The sequence below is a fragment of the Schistocerca nitens genome, chromosome 1 (assembly GCF_023898315.1).
Source record: "Schistocerca nitens isolate TAMUIC-IGC-003100 chromosome 1, iqSchNite1.1, whole genome shotgun sequence".
Lineage (NCBI taxonomy): Eukaryota > Metazoa > Arthropoda > Insecta > Orthoptera > Acrididae > Schistocerca > Schistocerca nitens.
In genome coordinates this window covers 274,751,671-274,769,880 of record NC_064614.1, presented here as the reverse complement: position 1 = coordinate 274,769,880, position 18,210 = coordinate 274,751,671, and the positions used below count along the sequence as shown (strand labels likewise).

Here is an 18,210-nt window from a genome sequence, read left to right as displayed (position 1 = left end):
CTTGGACCTCAGTCAAGATAACATCATTCAAACATTACTTGATTTGTATCTGCATCATAAAGTTGTTCTTGATTGAAAATGTCAGTTTACGAGCGTAATTCTTGTCATTTGTGGGAGGTGTTACTGTTTTGTTTCAGTATGAGGAAAACTACGGCTGAGTCTCGTCAAATGCTCTCAAGTACGTATGGTAAGGACGCTATTAGTGAAAGAACATTTCGTGAGTGGTTTCAATGCTTCAAGAATGGTGATTTTAATGTCATAGACCAGCATAGTGGTGGAAGAGAGAATGTTTTTGAAGATGCAGAATTGGAGACATTACTGAGTGAACACTCGCTTCAAACTCAAGAAGAATTGGCATGATTAGTGGTAGTGACACAGCAAGCCATTTCAAAATGTCTCAAGGCTATGGGCATGATTCAGAAAGAAGGAACTTGGGTCCCGTGTGAGCTGAAACCAAGAGACGTTGAACGGCATTTGCGTGTTTGTGAACAGATGCTTCAAAGGCAAAAATGAAAGGGATCTCTGCATTGCATTGTGACCGAGGATGAAAAATGGGTTCATTACGATAACCCTGAACGCAAAAAACATGGGGATATCCAGGCCATATTTCCTCATCGACGGCCAAACCAAATATTCACGGCTACCAGATCATGGTCTGCATTTGGTGGAACCAGTTCGGCATCGTATACTATGAGGTGTTAAAACCAAGTGAAACAATCACAGGTGCTCATTATCGAATGTGTTTGAGGAGAGCAGTAAAAGACAAATGGCCGCAATACAGTGAGAGGCACGGTAAAGTGGTTTTGCAGCATGATAACGCTCGACCCCACGTTGCAAAAGAGGTCAAAACATACTTGGAAACTTTAAAATGGGAAGTCCTACCCCAGCTGCCATATTCTCCAGACATTGCTCCCTCTGACTATCACGTGTTGAGATCAATAGCGCATGGCCTGACTGACCAACACTTCCTATCTCATGAAGAAGTCACAAATTGGATCGATTCGTGGATTGCTTCAAAAGATGAACAATTTCTTTTATGCGGGATTTGTACACTGCCTGAAAGATGGGAGAAAGTAGTGGTCAGCGATGGAAAATACTTTCAATGATACATGTGTAACCAATTTGTTTCATTAAAGTCTCAAATGTTGGGGAAAAAATGGTGAAAGCAAAGTTGTACACATTGTATTATTTTAAATTATTCACTCCACACTTTGAATATAGATGCTGTTTCGTGCACATCTGCATCTCGAATTGTAGAAATCTTTCCTGTGTAATAGAAAATTTAATACAAATTGTAGTATGATACTACACTTGACTGAATTCTATTGTATATGTCAGCCTGTGTGCCTTGAATAAAATTGGTGCTGGTACTTTGTATTCTGCTACAAATACTGTTTTTTCCTATTCTGTAATTTTTTTATGAATTTTACAGAGAATATTTTTTTCTTACATTCTGACATTTTGAAGCAGATGCTGCATATAATCAACATAGTTGTGTTCCATAAATGGGTATTACATTGCAGTCATATCAAAGACAGCAAAAAGTGGAAGCATGTATAATACGTAGTTTTCTCCCATTACCATTAAAGTATGATTTGGCCCTAAGTATAAACTTTTTGAACTTGGTATATAAATCACACACTTGTGACTGCTGTTGAAGTGTGTTTCGTTAGCTCAATGACATTTGCATGAAGTGGAAAGCAAAACCTCTTGTCATCAGTAAAGTACCACATGAAAATATTGTGTGGAGTTGGGGCACCTTTTATTGGGCAGTTAAATGACCAGTCCATTGTTGAAGCAGATTTATGGGAGCTTCCTTTGCTACTAACTTGGAACTCAGTAGCACATTAGCAGAAACAAAGTCTGCATTATCATGTTGGCGTTGAAGTATCAACCACCCACTGAGGATTATGAGGTAAAGTATTCCCTTCACTATGTTCTGTTCAAGAAGTAATGACCCGTACAATTTATTTACCAACACTGCATGAATACATTAACTTTTTGCGAATTATAAAGTTTGTAAATTCATATGACATTGTTGCCCGAGATAGCTTGGTCAACAAATTCAAAAGGCAGACACTATGAGGTAGTGGTTTTACTGTATTCTGTAAAACTGTTCTTCTCAGGCAGCATTGCCTAAGGAAAGACATTAACAATTATGAGAAGGACAGATTGGTATTCACCATAAAGATGACACGTTAAGTTGCAGACAGGCACAACAGAAAGACTGTTACACACTGAGCTTCCAGCCAAAGCCATCTTCAGAAAAGAAGAGAAAACACACACACATTCACACGAGCAGGCACTCCTCATGCACATGGGACCGCTGTCTCTGACCTGAGTCTTGCCTTAGTGACCAGAGATAGTTGTCATATGTGCATGAGTGTGCATGCTCATGTGAACACGTGTGTGTGTGTGTGTGTGTGTGTGTGTGTGGTTTTTTTTTTTTTTTCTTAAGAACGCCTTGGTCAAAAGTCGACCTGAGTCTGGCTTGAATGGCTGCAGATAGGGGTCATGTGTGCAAGTGTGTGCCTGCTCATGTTTGTGTGTGTGTGTGTGTGTGTGTGTGTGTGTGTGTTTTCCTTTCTTTTCTGAAGATGACTTTGGCTGAATGCTCAATGTGTAATGGTTTTATTGGTGTGCCTGTCTGCAACTTAATGTGTCATCTTTACGGGAGTAACAATCTATCCTTTTCATAATTGTTGGTATTCCAACCTGGACTTTCCAAAGAAAGACATTCCTGTTTCACTAATAGCTATTGGGTGTAAATAAATTCTTTATTTGGCATTAGTGCCCAATTTTGATCTTAGGTTATTGTTGAGCTATGCTATAGGTGTGCTGAAAGTGACCTCCTAAGATAAAAACCAGGCGGAAGTGTAGAATAAAGCACAACCAAACTTCCTTTTTCAGAAATTTTGATGTCTTTGAATAAGCGTTGCTATTCAGTGTAGATATCTATGATAGGTGTAGTGTTGTAATTGTGTTGAAATGTTGCCTTGTCACCAATGTCTTAGTGTCCGTCTGCATAAGACACTAAAAAGAAGAGCTATGTGGCACCACCCTTCTCTATCACGTTTTTACTACACTTTATTCAGATGTTATAAAACTCACACTGACTAAGCAACATGACTTTTTCTTTTTTTCTTTTATGTACGTACAGACAAATCTTCCATCACCTTAGACAATTTGTGTTTTGCTTTATTGACTTAGTTTTCAACCTTTCAAAACATACAGCAAACACTGTGTTTTGGCAGCTTTCTGCCATCCCCTTCTTACCCAAATACAAGCCATCAAAATGTTTTCCACATAAAAGATTTGAACCAATTTCTACTTGTTTGAAACCTGTTGCACCAACAGATGTTAGGAACCAAGACCGATTACAGCATTCCGTACAAAACAGCCACTGGTTTTAAATACTGTTTTGTCACAAACATTCTTTTATGTTTCTTGAGATACTTAATTGTATAGAATGGTGATTGATAACCCAAAATAAGCCAAACAAACAAATCATTTTTCACATTTCACTGCTGCAATTCCACATGCAATAGGACAGGTAAGTTTTTCATCCTAAGGTAAAGTTTGTAGAAGCTGTAGTTTTCTATCCTACTCGGTGTAGATAACAAAAGTTTAGTATCAGTCTGCTCACAGTGACTACTGGAATAAATGGCAGTTTTGAATGGTTGGTAACAATTAAGATCATGCATTGGACAGCTGGCTTGGAACAGAGTCCAAAGTGCAGTAAGGTGCTCATAAAGGTACAAGATCATTTCAGAGTGAATCCAAAAGAAAGAAAACTGTGAAACAAGCAACTGCCAATCTCAGTATCAAATGGTAACAAGCAATTGGCACTATCTGGTCGTATGCTGATATTTAAGTGAGAACTTAGCAAAAGGGCTTACCCATTGTGCTTTCGGGTTGAGCCACTGCAGAGCCATGAGTAATTGTTACTATTGCCAACCATAGTATTTCATACTCCGTATCAATTCTGCAGTAGGGCAAGGAACCCGAATAACTGTCGAACACAAGATGTATTCCATAGGCTAATATTTTCTAAACTGCTTTCATTGTTTGAAAGGTGGTTTGTAGAATTTCAAACACTTTTTGGAGCAATGTAGGTAAACTTCAGGAATATAATTCTCTGTTAACCATTAAAAAACATTTGGAGATCTGAAATGTCTTGCTTTGTCCATAGTTGGAATTCCTTGTTGACAGGTATTAGATATATTATGTTGTGAAAGTTCTCAGTAGATCAGAGATTGATTTCATTTTCACCACTTCCAGCACATACATAAAAGGAAAAAGGTAACTGCAGTAACTTCATACAGTTATGTAATATTACAACAAAAGAGTGAAGTGACCAAATCATTTCTTCTCTACAGCAGGGTAGTTATTACATTCTTGTCAGTCTGACTGATATCTTTTTTTGAATGTCTGAAACTGCCCTTTTTCTGCTAACTGTTTGATTTTTTATGGCAGTTTGTATGTTGTGTTTTTTTTATGTACCAACATTGAGTGTCTACAGTTTTTTTCATTTTTTGCACGGACTTTGCTGTGGGAACCATCAGGTTTTGTCTTCTGAATGGAAAGGGTGCTACAGTATTTTATGAAACAAAGTGAAGCTTCACTGGGATTTAGAGGATGTGTGTTATTATGTCAATGATTACAAAATTGAGTCAAATTTACAAAGAACTTGGCAGTATGAGCCCACTTATCAGTACGATGTTGCACTCCCTTTGCCATGAATACATATGGTTGGGAAGTGCATCGTAAATCCATTGTATCTTCTCCTGATGAAAACTCTCCCACAACTGTTGTATTTGGTCCTTGATATCCTGTATACTGGAACTGGGGTGTAGTTGACATCCAAGCTGATCTCACATGTTCTGTTGGGCACAGATATAGGTATCTTGGTGGCTACAGGAGTACCACATCACGTTCACAGAGAAAGTACCATGTGTGGACAAGCATTATCTTGCTGAAAAATGACATAACAATAGTGTTGCATGAGAGGTAACGCATAAGGATACAAGATGCATGTGACATACGATTGTGCCATCAGAATTACCACAATCACTACCAGCCATGTCCAGAAATCATACTCAGTGGCTCCCCACACCATGTTGTCGGCAGTAACACTGCTGTCTGTGCCTCTCCAAGACAATGGACGAATGAGACATCTACTGAGGTTGCCACAGCCCTCGCTGGCAATGGTCTTGTGGGGTAGTGCACAACTTCATCGATGAACACAGTGCACTGCTATTCATCAGCAATTCATGCTTTCCTGTCGTGACACCATTGCAAACACAACCATTTGTGTTGCAACATTAATGGCAATCTATGCATTGGACAGTAATTCCATAGTATGGCTGCTGCTAGTCTCTGACTGACGGTGCAGAATGACATAGAATTTTGCCGGGGGTCTATTACTTGCTTTGAGATGGTAGGTGCGGATGAGAAGAGATTACAATGTGCTTGGTGCACAGCGATCCTCCCTTGTCTCGATCAGATGTTGTGTACCAGATCCTTGATGATTGAGTATGCCTGCCCTCACATACCCATACGGTCCAACATTGGCCATCTGTCACATCTGGATGTCCCAGAATTCTGGGTATTGCAGGATTTGACCATTGGACCAAATGGAGATACACAATGGGGCTCCTTTCAAACTTTGTCAGGTGCTGGTAACACTGTCTCATATGGTATGTGGCACCTCCACATCCTTCTCAGAGGTCTCTCAACATCTGATGCTGTTCATGCCCCATATATACTGGATCAGGCCTAGCAGCAACACTAAACACAAACAACATTAATGTACTCTGGTAGCCATTCTACCTGTTACAGAAAATTGCAACTCTAATCATTTACATATTCGCTGATGGTGAAGTTTCATTGACATTCAACCATGTCTTCTGGGTGCTTCATAGGCAGGGTAATTTATAAATGTTACCTTAGCAAGGTATTTAGCTCTTTGTGTAACCTGTGCTCTCAAACAGGTCTTTCCCAGACAGATAAATATTCAGTGATGAAGTGTCTAAACAAGAAAAAGAGAGAAAATTATAATCATCATAAATTGCAATATACAATAGTATTGTTGCTTGTTTCTTATAGTGGAGCTCTGGTTTAGCAATAGATTTTCTAACGTACAGACAATGTATTCCTTCTTCCTCAACATAGTGAAAGATATAAATGAAAATAGCTGTGCCTATTCATTATCTTTTATCAGTTAACAAAGACTTTTCGACTTTGTAGACCACGAAATACTACTACAAAGACAAGGCATAAGGAGTTAAGGGCAAGGCATTCAGTTAATTTCAATATTATGTGATCAGCAACATTATGAGTAGTTGATCTCGTGTGGTGCAATATTTAAGGCCAACTCAATTCAGGAACAAAGAATACTTTTTGGGTGAAAAATGAGTATGTGATGTTAGTTAATAAGTTTGTGAATGTTTATTTAGTGACCAGAATGAGATTTTCACTCTAGTGAGTTGGGGATTCTTGCATTGGCATCTAATACGAGATCGTTTATCCTGCCGTGATTGTATTTATTAACAATCAAGCGACAGATCAGTTTTGACACCTTGGTCATTGTCAAGTGAACATGATCAGTTAGATCATATGTCACTCCTCATAAAATAAATGTGTCGGTGACAGTGCATGATAGCGAACAAAAAACATTAAAGCAGTGACGGATACAGAAAAAACTCAAGGAGGTGGTGCTAAATATTTCTGCTTCTGAATGTAAACTAGCTTCCTAATCTGCAATTAGTTCATATTTATAACGCTACGTATCGAAGGTTCTGTGTACAAGAAAACACTAGAATATTCATGACTTCTCTCGAACAAATGCCAGATGGAATATCGTATCGAGATCACTAGAATGGCCGTGGCTTTTCTCGTAGGTATGTGTTAGCTACCAGACAGAAATGTTTAAAATACAGTGACGCATGTGCTACATTGGAAAGTACAACTACTCGATAACTCAATTCAGTCGAGTCGACTGAATTGAGAAACAAACGAATAGCATGTGGGATGATTGATGAGGGCGGCATGGGTAACAATGGGGGCACCCCCCCCCCTCCCCCATAAGTATCCGCCACTGCATTAAAGACAGCACTTTCAGTGGTTGACATGTATTGTCATGTCTTAATACCTTCAAATAATTTTTATTTTAGTGGCTTGATCTTTTTCTAGTAGGTCATGTATGCTGAGTAACAAATGTATTCCCAAAATTGGGCAGTAACTAGCATAATTATTAATAAATATTGGATAAATACTGTTGAGATATTCATTTTATCCATGTACTGAAGTACACAAAGTACAATACATCCACCTATGAGAGTGACTGTTAAAAACATGAAATTTTTAGACAGCACAGCAAACAGTAAATATAAGACATAAGAGTATTATCAAATTCCTTGCAAAAAAACAGTGCAACACTATGTAACCTACAATTTAAACTGTTTCCAGCAGAGCTTTTAGTGACAAACCACAGGGTTTCATACCAAAGTTGAAAGCTTTTCTCCTGATAATCTGTTTTCACAGGAATGCTTTAGGTTCACTGAATAGTATTGCAGCAGTGTAACTCACTGCCATTAATGGAGGAGTATGCATTACACTTATTGCATTAATATTTTCTCTGTTTGATTATGTTATGGTAACTGTTCAAATGAATCTGAAAGTAGAAAAAACTGCTAATGTTAAGTGAATACAGACTTGTTTTCTTGATCCAGCCATCCAGACCTTTTTTTTTACCCATAGTTTTTCCTATTCATTCCATATGAATGATGAAATAGTCCATAATAGACCATCGCCAGCACATTCCCCTTCAATATCCCTTTTAAATTGAAATAAATTCTTAAGCTAGCATGCCTGTTGTTGTTATATCACTGTCACTCTGTAATTTCATAATTGAGCATTTCATTATTCTGATATCTTTCTTTTAATAAGTTGCAAGTGTATTCTGTGACCTTGCGTCATTGATACAGTAGTCCATTTGAACAAAAATAAATATTTTCTGTTTCCTCTATCATTCTACTTCAGTTATTTTTATGTGTTCTTTGCAAGTTTTAACACAGTTCACAGAAAAGTACTCGAATACTTCCATAATTCACAAATAGTCTTGGGCACATTCGAGTAATTTAGGAGCCCATTCAACAAATAGCAGAAGCATTGAGCTGTTGACAGGCACACAAAAAGAGAAGAAAGATTTACTAGCTTTCGGAATCAATCCTGTCTTGAACTAGAGTACAAATACACATACAAAAGCCACACATACTCTCACAAAAACCACACATACTCACATGCAAGAGCACACACATATGTGCCCCTACATGGTGCCATCTAGATGCACAGTACCATGACTGCGGTTCTGCAGGTGGTCTGGGTGGAGTGGATATTATGTCAGGTGGGGTGGGTAGAGGCAGAGGAACGTGGGAGGCAGGAGGAGAAGTTGGAGAGGAGTAGCTAGTGGCTCAAGGCAAGGTAGCTAGTTTGCTGGCCAGGAGTCCAGGAGGGTGGGGGAAGAATGGCAAGTGTCTGGGGTTGGCATGTGATACACGGCAACCAGCTAGTGGTGAGTTATGCATGATGAAGATGCCATAGTGACATTAATTGGGAGAGAGTGCTAGGACAGAGAAATAGGTAACTGTTGGGTGGAGGGTATGGGGACAGTCAGTTAATAGAGACTGAGGCCAGGAGGGTTACAGGAGTGAAGGATGCACTGCAAGGATAACTCCCATCTGCAGAATTCAGAAAATCTGGTGGTGGAGGGAGGAATGCAGATGACCCGGTTTGTGAAGCTGCCTTGTAATTGAGCATTTTGTGCTCAGCTACATGTTGTGCCATTGACTTGTCAGTTCTGCTCTTGGCCATAGATTGGCAGTGGCCATTCATTCTGGTGGACAGCTGCTTGGTTTCATCATACCATCATAAAAAGCTGTGGAGTGATTGCAGTAGAGTTAGTGTATGGCATGACTGCTTTCACAGGTGGCCCTGCCTCTGATGGGGTAGGATAAGCCTGTAGCCAGATTGGTAGAAAATGCTGGGTGGGGGAATTGGGCAGGTCTTCCACCTGGGTCTTCCACAAGGACATGTTCCTTGGGGCAAGGGGGTTGGGAGTGGCGTACAGATGTACTAGGATATTGTGTAGGTTGGGTGGTTGTGGAATATCACTTTAGGAATGCTGGGAAGGATTTTGGATATGATGCTCCATTTCAGGGCATCATGATTAATAATCAAAGCTCTGATGAAGGATATGGTTCAGTTTTTCCAATCCAGGGTGATAATGGGTGACGAGGGGACTACTCTGTTGTAACTGATTCTTGGGGGTGGTGGGAGGATTAGGGATGTGTGAGGATATGGCGTGGGAAATCTTTGCAGACTAGGTTTGGGGCAATGGCTATGCTTAAACACCCATTAAGTGATTCTGAATTACTGTATTAACATTTGTCTGTCTTATTGCAGAGAGTGATGCAGAGCAAATATATAAATTGTGGCTGCGAGAAAGATATGAGGAATACTTCGACAAGTTGTTGTGGACCATAGAGAAAGGAAAACTTGCAGCACAGTTACAAGCTCTGTCGAGTGCTGTGAAACTTTACATTGTACTGGAAGGAAGATACCCATTGGAGAATACAATAAATAGTGAATACTATTTTCCTTTGAATAGGTTAAAGGTAAACCTACTGTTTTGCTTTTTGTGGCTTGCTGTGCAAGTACTATTAATCTCCCAAATTTCTTTCTTAGTGAAGAGATATTGTTGTTTCTGAATATATATTTATCTTTTATGTTATGCTGAGAAATTAGGAAGAGTTTCTCTTTACGCTTTTCACACTAGATCTTGTTTAGTCTATTTTTTTGACTCAGGTATTTAAATAAGTAAAAGTAAAATGTTGTGTAAGGGGTGACCAAAAAGTTTTCATTAAAGGTGCTGCTGCAGTGTATATGCAATGTAGTGTAACTCTAATGTGGGTATATAAGCATTGACACGTAGTCATAGGATTAGCGTGTGATTCATGTCTTTCTGATGTGCATGTGGTAAACCCAGAATCATAAATTAGGGTGACATTTTTACCAAATGCATCCATACAGGACCAAAGTGCTATTATTATTTTCTGCTAAAGAACAAACATCGGAGACATCCATTAGAGAATGAAGAATGTGTATGGAGGAGCACATCTGTCAAAAATCACTGTTGTGGAATGGTGCGACAGGGGTGATCTCCCCCATGCAGTTAAAAAAAGTCCTGAAGGGTCGATGATTTCTGTCGGACAAGGATGTGCAGCAGGCAGTTACAATCTTCTTCACACAGCAGGACACAGTGTTTTACCAAATGGGTATCTTCAACCTTGTGCATCGGTTGGATGATTGCTTCATTGCACATGAAACCTTCTGCCTGATTGGCGTTCTGATTCTGAAGTGGAAATTTTTTGATCACCCCTTATAATTCACACCTAAAACTAGCGGAAATCTGTTGTGCCATACTGTACAAAATCTTTCAAGCATTATAGATGACTGATATATTTGACATATTATTTCCTTCAAGCAGACTTTTGTTTTCATTACTACAAGTAATAAACAATGCTAATTAAAATTCTAATCTTGTTCTGATTTCCATGGGAAACTCTCATTAAAATTAAATAACAGAAAGGTGTAATATATATGATTCTCAAAGAATGAGAATTACTTTTCTGAAAAAGTATGGTGTTTTAACTCTGTGTAGATACTGGGGATAACAGTTGCCATGTTACATAGCTTGAGACCTCTATTATGCATCATACATGACAACCACAGGATATTTCATCTATTAGTGTTGCCCTGTATTACTGTATCAGCTGGCCCATCCCACCCAGATTGAGTATTAGTGTTACAGTGTGTTGCATTGTGGCACACAGACTGCAGTTGTCAAATGTGAATGCATTCAATGAAGCACAGGCAGTAGACATTTCAACAGCTTACAAGCTACAAAGGCAGTCACTTCGGTCCAATAAATGACTTTAAATGGCAATAAATGACATTTTGTCGTGTATGCTTCAGATCTGTCTGTATGTCATTCATCAGTTGTGGAAGTGCTAAAGTGACACAGGTCAGGCCACAATTTATGTTGGACAACATTCGTGACTCATTACTGCCCACAGGAAGACCAATATCATGGCACAATTGTTGTGGAATTATACAACTTCTGCAAGAGAACTGCAACTACCCAGTAGGATGACCACTGATGCCATTGTGCTAAGTGCCCTGTGCCATGCATTTCATGTCATTGTATGTAAATGTTGTTAGGTACAACTCATATTATATTCATGGTGACTGGCAAAATATTTTTGAGATTTTACAACAAATGCTTCTTGCTACACTTGTTACAGGTTAACATCTATTACATCTTTTGACTTTCTTCAAACTGATATTTCTGTCTGTGTGCCAGAACAGATTTGAGATCACATTTATATTTTTTTGGGAGGTGGGGGGGGGGGGGAGATTGCTGTATTCTTCATTTTTAACAGTCACAGTTGGATCATATAAATACAGAATTTTTCCAACAATGGAAGATCCGGGGTGGAATAAGCCTCCACATCCAGAGATGTTAATGGCCATGTGGGTTTTTATATATCTGACAAAGGACTTTGTCCAATAGACTCTACTTATAAATGTGCCTGTCTGCTACTCAATGCCTCCTCTGTGAATTATAGAATGTTTTTCATTCATACATTCGTATATTTAATGAAGAATCTAAGCACAGAACCCTGTCCCATTTACATAAACTGTTATTGAGCAGTGAGGTCATTTGTTATTTGTGCAAAGCACAACAGAATAGCATTTTAACAAGAGAAAATCATTGTCTGTTCAGCTAGAGTGATTTCTATTGTTGCTCTGGGAGCATTCAGGACCTAACTTGTGTGTGTAAACTACAAAAATACTGCTTTCCACAACAATTAAGTCCTTCATTTGACATTGTAATGGTGTGCCAGTACATACTAATGAATGTCCACAGAAAGATCCAACATGTCTGATAAATTGTTTATTCTGAAGACTCAGCAGATTTTTGAAATATGAACTTACCATTTTCAGTGCAGACTTACTCATTTTTTACAACACAAGAGCAAATGAAACAAGATTATCAGCTGAAAATTTTGGTAGCACATGTCGAGTTAGTTGGCGCACCTAGCATTGCAGACAAGGCAGTTATTGGTGATCCAGAGATTCTTTGTCATCAGGAGAAGGAATTCTTTGAGGCAAAGAGAAGGCATCCACTATAACAAGAGGAAGCTCTCTTTTAATCTATATGCGACAGTAGATTTTTGCTTTTGCTCAAGAAAAGTATCAAAAGTGTTTACTGTTTATGACTCACTGATTATTTTACCTTGCTGCAAAGTGTGCATATTACTGGCCTCTTTTGTGTGTTGATGTACTGAGGGACATATACTTCATTTTAAACTTTTTATGAAAAAATGTGGAACATATTTTAAAGTTTTTGGTGTTATCAGGATTTTTCCCACAATGCTTGCCAAAAACCTGTGCTGAAGACATTGCTTGGTTCATCCTGTTTCTCTTGAAGAGAAAAGGAGACTGCATGATCAGCATACTACAAAGATTTTTGTTGGAATCTTTTTACTGTTCTTTGTTCAATTAATTCAATGATATCTATATAATTTTATTTTTGAGAAATATGTGTGTAACTGATTTTGTCATTCCACATTGTATATTAACTGTTTTATCTACACTCATTTATCCAAATACTTTCTTCTCAGATATAGAAAAGTGAAACTTAATTGTCACTATGAATAGCAGACTTACTTCTTGGTAGATTTTAGTACAGTGACTACTTTTTTTAATTGAGCATTATGAATGTTGGGTAGCAGCCAAACTTTTAAAATTATGTTTAAATTTTAAAAATATGTGCTCTTCTTTTACAGTTTATCATCAGCAAACTTCTGTCAAATGAGAGGGCAAACAGTCAACTAATTACCAGGCTACTTGAATATACATCTTGCAAAGACTTCTTACAGTTTACTTGGAAGGTGCTTCCTTCAATAGTTGTTATGGAAAGTAAACCCAATGAGATTTTTCTTAATAACTTAATTGAATTACTGGATAAAATTCCAATCCCAAGGAAGGAAGAGGAAGGAAAAATGACTTTGTTGCTATACAGCAGTGAAGGTTTGCTTTCCTGTGTCCTTATTTCTAGAATTATAATTCAGTTAACAATTCTAAAACCCTTACCTGCTATTTTTAGAAAGATAAGCAGTCTAGAAGTTTTCGTTTACCTTTGCATCAGTATTATGTGAAGAGATGTCCTGCAAACTGTTCAGAAATGCCATTAATTATATCATGAACCTTCTACATCTGTACTCTTATTCATATTCAGCAAAGCATACCTGCTTGTACTAAAGAGGTCTTCAGACTGTTGATAGTTGTATGCACCTTTCCCAGATAATATGTGGAAGACCGTTGCTGAAAAATCTCTTGCAAGGAAATGTAACGTGCTTCTCTATATTCATCTCTATTCTTGTTTATCCGGATGAGCTCTAGTAGCTTAATTTTTTTCTGTGGCATATTTTCACTGCTTTGTTTTCGTAACAGAGACTTTGTGAATTTTTAACATGTTTATAATTCTGTCACGTATTTTATTGAGGAGCAATTACCTACAAGTCTGCTTATCTAGTACTGCATGTCCTCAAATATCCATTACCTCTCCTTTTTGACAGCATTGCAGATTTCAAACAAGTGAGCATAGCAATCAATTTATGTACCAGGTGATCAAAAAGTCAGTGTAAATTTGAAAACTGAATAAATCATGGAATAATGTAGATAGAGAGGTACAAATTGACACACATGCTTGGAATGACATGGGGTTTTATTAGAACCAAAAAAATACAAATGTTCAAAAAAGTCCGACAGATGGTGCTTCATCTGATCAGAATAGCGATAATTAGCATAACAAAGTAAGACAAAGCAAAGATGATGTTCTTTACAGGAAATGCTCAATATGTCCACCATCATTCCTCAACAATAGCTGTAGTCGAGGAATAATGTTGTGAACAGCACTGTAAAGCATGTCCGAAGTTATGGTGAGGCATTGGCGTCGGATGTTGTCTTTCAGCACCCTTGAGATGTCTGTCGATCACGATACACTTGCGACTTCAGGTAACCCCAAAGCCAATAATCACACGAACTGAGGGCTGGGGACCTGGGAGGCCAAGCATGACGAAAGTGGCGGCTGAGCACACGATCATCACCAAACGACGCGCACAAGAGATATTTCACGTGTCTAGCAATACTTTGTTGTTTTTTTTTTTTTTTTTTTTTTTTTGTTCTAATAAAACCTCATGTCATTCCAAGCATGTGTGTCAATTTTTACCTCTCTATCTACATAATTCCGTGGTTTATTAAGTTTTCAAATTTGTACTGACTTTTTGATCACCCGGTATGTTGGGTTCCACAGCTGCTTTGAATTTATTGAACATTAAAGCCGTGATTCTGCAGGGATTGTAACCTAATTTTATGTACTCTTAACTGTTCAGTATTCTAGTACAGAAGAAATTCACCAGTCTGCAATGCTAAAACCTCCTGCCAAAAAACTTAAGCAAATAACATTTTGAAAGCTTTAATGTACTCAACTCACAATCAGCTAAAATAAGGGGCAGGTCCCCACTGGAATTTGCTTTTGACCTCTAGTTGAAATATATAATGCACTCTGTGTGAAGGTATATGGTTATCTGTACACAACTTGGATCACAAACTGCTCATTTATCACACCATGAACTCAAAACATTTCTTATTCACCCATTCTTCCAGTCTGCTCATTGTCAGTTTGCAATTGATGGCATGTTACTGTGAAAGTAAGAAACAACAGAAAAAAGAGAAATCATGCACAAATTGAAGTACAGAGGATAGTTTTTTCAGTGGGGATGTTATGTTGGAGGTTAAAAAGCAAGGAAGGAAAATGGGCACACTTCAAAGAATGCCCTGTGGGGCACCATTGTCATGTTTTAAAGAGACAGGGAATTACGAATTCTCTATTAAATGAAATGTTTTAAGTTGTCAGAGGGGCCTCATGTTAAAAGCTGCCTGAGGATAATTTACCTACGAGTGCCAATAAAGGTCTTCTCATTATTGAGATAGGGAGAAAATCTATTGAGTGAAGTCTGTCAACAAAAGTTTTGGGTAGCTGTCTTCGATAGAGTTCAGATATCATTGGTGGAGGGATATTTTCTGGATCCACATGAAAACAGCTGAGAAACTTTTTGGACTCCCAAGATCCAGATGAGCCAGTGTCTTTCATTCCTTACTTCTCTGTGTGAGACGCACAACATGCTGTAATTCATGCTGTTGTGACTGTGTAATGTATCACTGGCCAAAAACAATGCAGAATCCAGATCTCATATGGAAATGTATGATTTGTTGTTAAACTAATCAAAGTCCAGCTGCCACTTTAGACCTGACCCCTCACAATGTGCAAGCACGTTGAAGTGCCAGAAAGCTGGATACCGACTGAGTCGATAACTCTAACGAAATGTAACACCAGTGGTGGCCCATTGTCTTCGTTCAGTAATGCACCACCTGGCCACAATAGGATCAATTACAGCAAGTTGTGCACCTCACACAGAGACTGATAAAAGCAGAAGAGCAACAAGTTACAGTTACTGGAACTAACTACACAGATCCAACCGAGATATGCACTCCGTACTGCAATGTGATTAAAAGGCGAATCATATTAGGTACGATGTATTTTCCTTTGACAGGGAGGTGCACCAGTTACCATAGGAACTTGGTATACCATATTTTAAAAGAACAGATGTAACAAGGGGACCTTACTGATTGGCTCTCTTCAATTTTCCTTGTACTTAGAGAATTTGAAGCTTGGTGCCCAGAGAGCAATATCCTAAAGCACTACAACATAGCTCTAAAATATAAATTATTTATATAGTCACCTGTAGCTTGTGCACCACTAAAAGTCTTGTGGTCATTGTAATCTTTAATAAAAATAATGTCCTTTTGTTTTTAACTACTTTTATTTATTTATTTGCATCTAAATGTAACAAAACATGCATTAGCAACAATTTTATGAAAAAGATTGCTACTTACCATAGAGAGGAGACTTTGAGTCCCAAACAGGCACAGCAGAAAGACTGCCATACATTTTAGCTTTTGGCCGAAAGGTCTTCTTCTGAAGTAGAAAGCCCGCACGCATTCACACAAGCACAATGTGCACGTGACCACTGTCTCTGGCCACTGCAGCCAGACTGATTTGTAACTGTGCATGATGGAAGCAGCAGTGTGGTGGTGGTGGTGGTGGTGGTGGTGGTGGTAAGGAGAAGGCATGGTGCAGGAATAGGAAGGGCTAGCAAGGTGGGGTGGGGGAACACATAGTGTAGCTTGAGGTATCATGCACGGTAGATGCTGGTAGATGCTGTCGGAAGGTGTGAGAGGAAGGAAAAGGAGACATATTAAAGGTGAAAAGGAATAGTGGATGCACTGGTGGAACGAAACACTATGTTGTGCTGTAGTTGCAGCAGGGAAGGGGATAGATAAGTACAGGACAGGGTCTAGTGAATATTTGAGGCCAGGGGGCTACATGAATGTAAAATATGTTGCAGGTAGAGCTCTCCCTGCAGAATTCAGGAAAGCTGGTGTTAGTAGGAAGGATCCAGCAATCATTGAAATGAGGTACATTGTATTGGGCAGTGTGTTCAGCAACTGGGTGGCCCAGCTGTCTCTTGACTACAGTTTGTCAGTGACCATTCACATTAAGAGACAGCTTGTTATTCATCATGCAGTTTAGTTTGTAGATCAAATGACCCCTTTCACAGGTAGTGCTGCCTTTGATGGGATAGGAGATGCCTGTGACTGGACTGGAGTACATGGTAGTGGGAGGATGTATGGGGCAGGTCTTGCATCTTGATCTACTGCATGGACACAAGCCATGAGGCAAGGGGTTGGGGGCAGAGGTAGAGCAAGAATAGACAAGGATATTGTGTAGTTTTGGTGGGTGGTGGAATACCACTGTGGGAGGGGTGGGAAGGATAGTGGGTGGGGTATTCCCCATTTCAGGGCACAACAAGAGATAGTGAAAACCCTGTCAGAGAATGTGTTTAGTTGCTCCAGTCCTGGACGGCACTGAGCCACAATGGTTCTGCTCCTTTGTGGGCAGGTGGTGGGTGTGTGACAAGTTGTAGGTGACTGGAGAGACAAGGCACAGGAGATCTGTTTCTGAACAAGGTTAGATGTGTAATTTCAGTCTATAGAGGCCTCAGTAAGACCCTTCCTGTATTTGGAGAGAGACTGTTCGTCACTGCAGATCTAACAACCACGGGTGGCTAGGCTGTATGCAAGGCGCTTCTCGGTACAGAATGGATGACAGCTTTCGGAAGTGGAGGTACTGCTAGTGGATGGGTAGTAGATTGAATACAAACAGAGGTACTGATGTGACCATCCTTTAGGTTGAGTTCCAAATTTTGGGTTGAAGATGGACCGGAGGATCGACTAACAAGCTGTCTGTCTCCATGAATAGCCACCGAAAAACTGGCCAAGCAACAGCTGGACCACCCAGTTTCTGAACATGCTGTCCAATACAATGTGCTTCAGTTCAGAGACTGCTTCAAAGACTGTGTCACGTGGATCCTTCCTACCAGTACCATCTTTTCTGAACTGCACAGGTGGGAAATCGTTTTGCAATATATCCTACATTCCCATAACCCCACTGTCCTCAACCATCACTAGTCCCAGTCCTGCACTTACCCATCCCCTTCCCTGCTGCCACTCCAGCACAACACAGCCTTCCATTACACTAACGCATCCACTAGTCCTTTTCCCTTTCAATATCTCTCCTTTTTCTTCCTCCCAAACTTCCCTATTGCATCTAACAGCCCCATGCTATCCCCACCATGTCCCTGTACACTCCCACAAGCTACACTTCACATTTCCTTACCCCAACATGGTATCCCCTCCCTGCCCTGTGCATTTTCCTTATCCCCACCACTGGATCCCCCAGGGGGCTTGCCAGTCTCTGGCGGGTTCGTGCTTGGCTACCACAGGGCCCCAGCTTTGTCTATCCTCTTGCTATTCTTTTTCCCCTTCCGTGGGGAACATGTCTGGGGTGTTATTGGAAATGTTCTGCAATGTCTGTCGCTGACATAAGAACAGTCTCAGCATTATATTTTCCCTCCATTTTCCTTTCTTTGTTTCCCTTCTCCTCTCGTTCCTCCGCTT

The 18,210-nt window shown here is 39.5% G+C and overlaps 1 protein-coding gene across 1 annotated transcript in view; it reads left to right on the top strand.

Moving 5' to 3' along the window:
- Positions 1–18,210, top strand: part of LOC126248115 (nucleolar complex protein 4 homolog A) — a 151,267-nt gene that overhangs the window by 33,673 nt on the left and 99,384 nt on the right. Inside the window, exons 3-4 of the mRNA XM_049948795.1 lie at positions 9,466–9,677; positions 12,915–13,158. Coding sequence (XP_049804752.1) covers positions 9,466–9,677; positions 12,915–13,158 — 456 coding nt within the window. The remainder of the gene's footprint in view (positions 1–9,465; positions 9,678–12,914; positions 13,159–18,210) is intronic.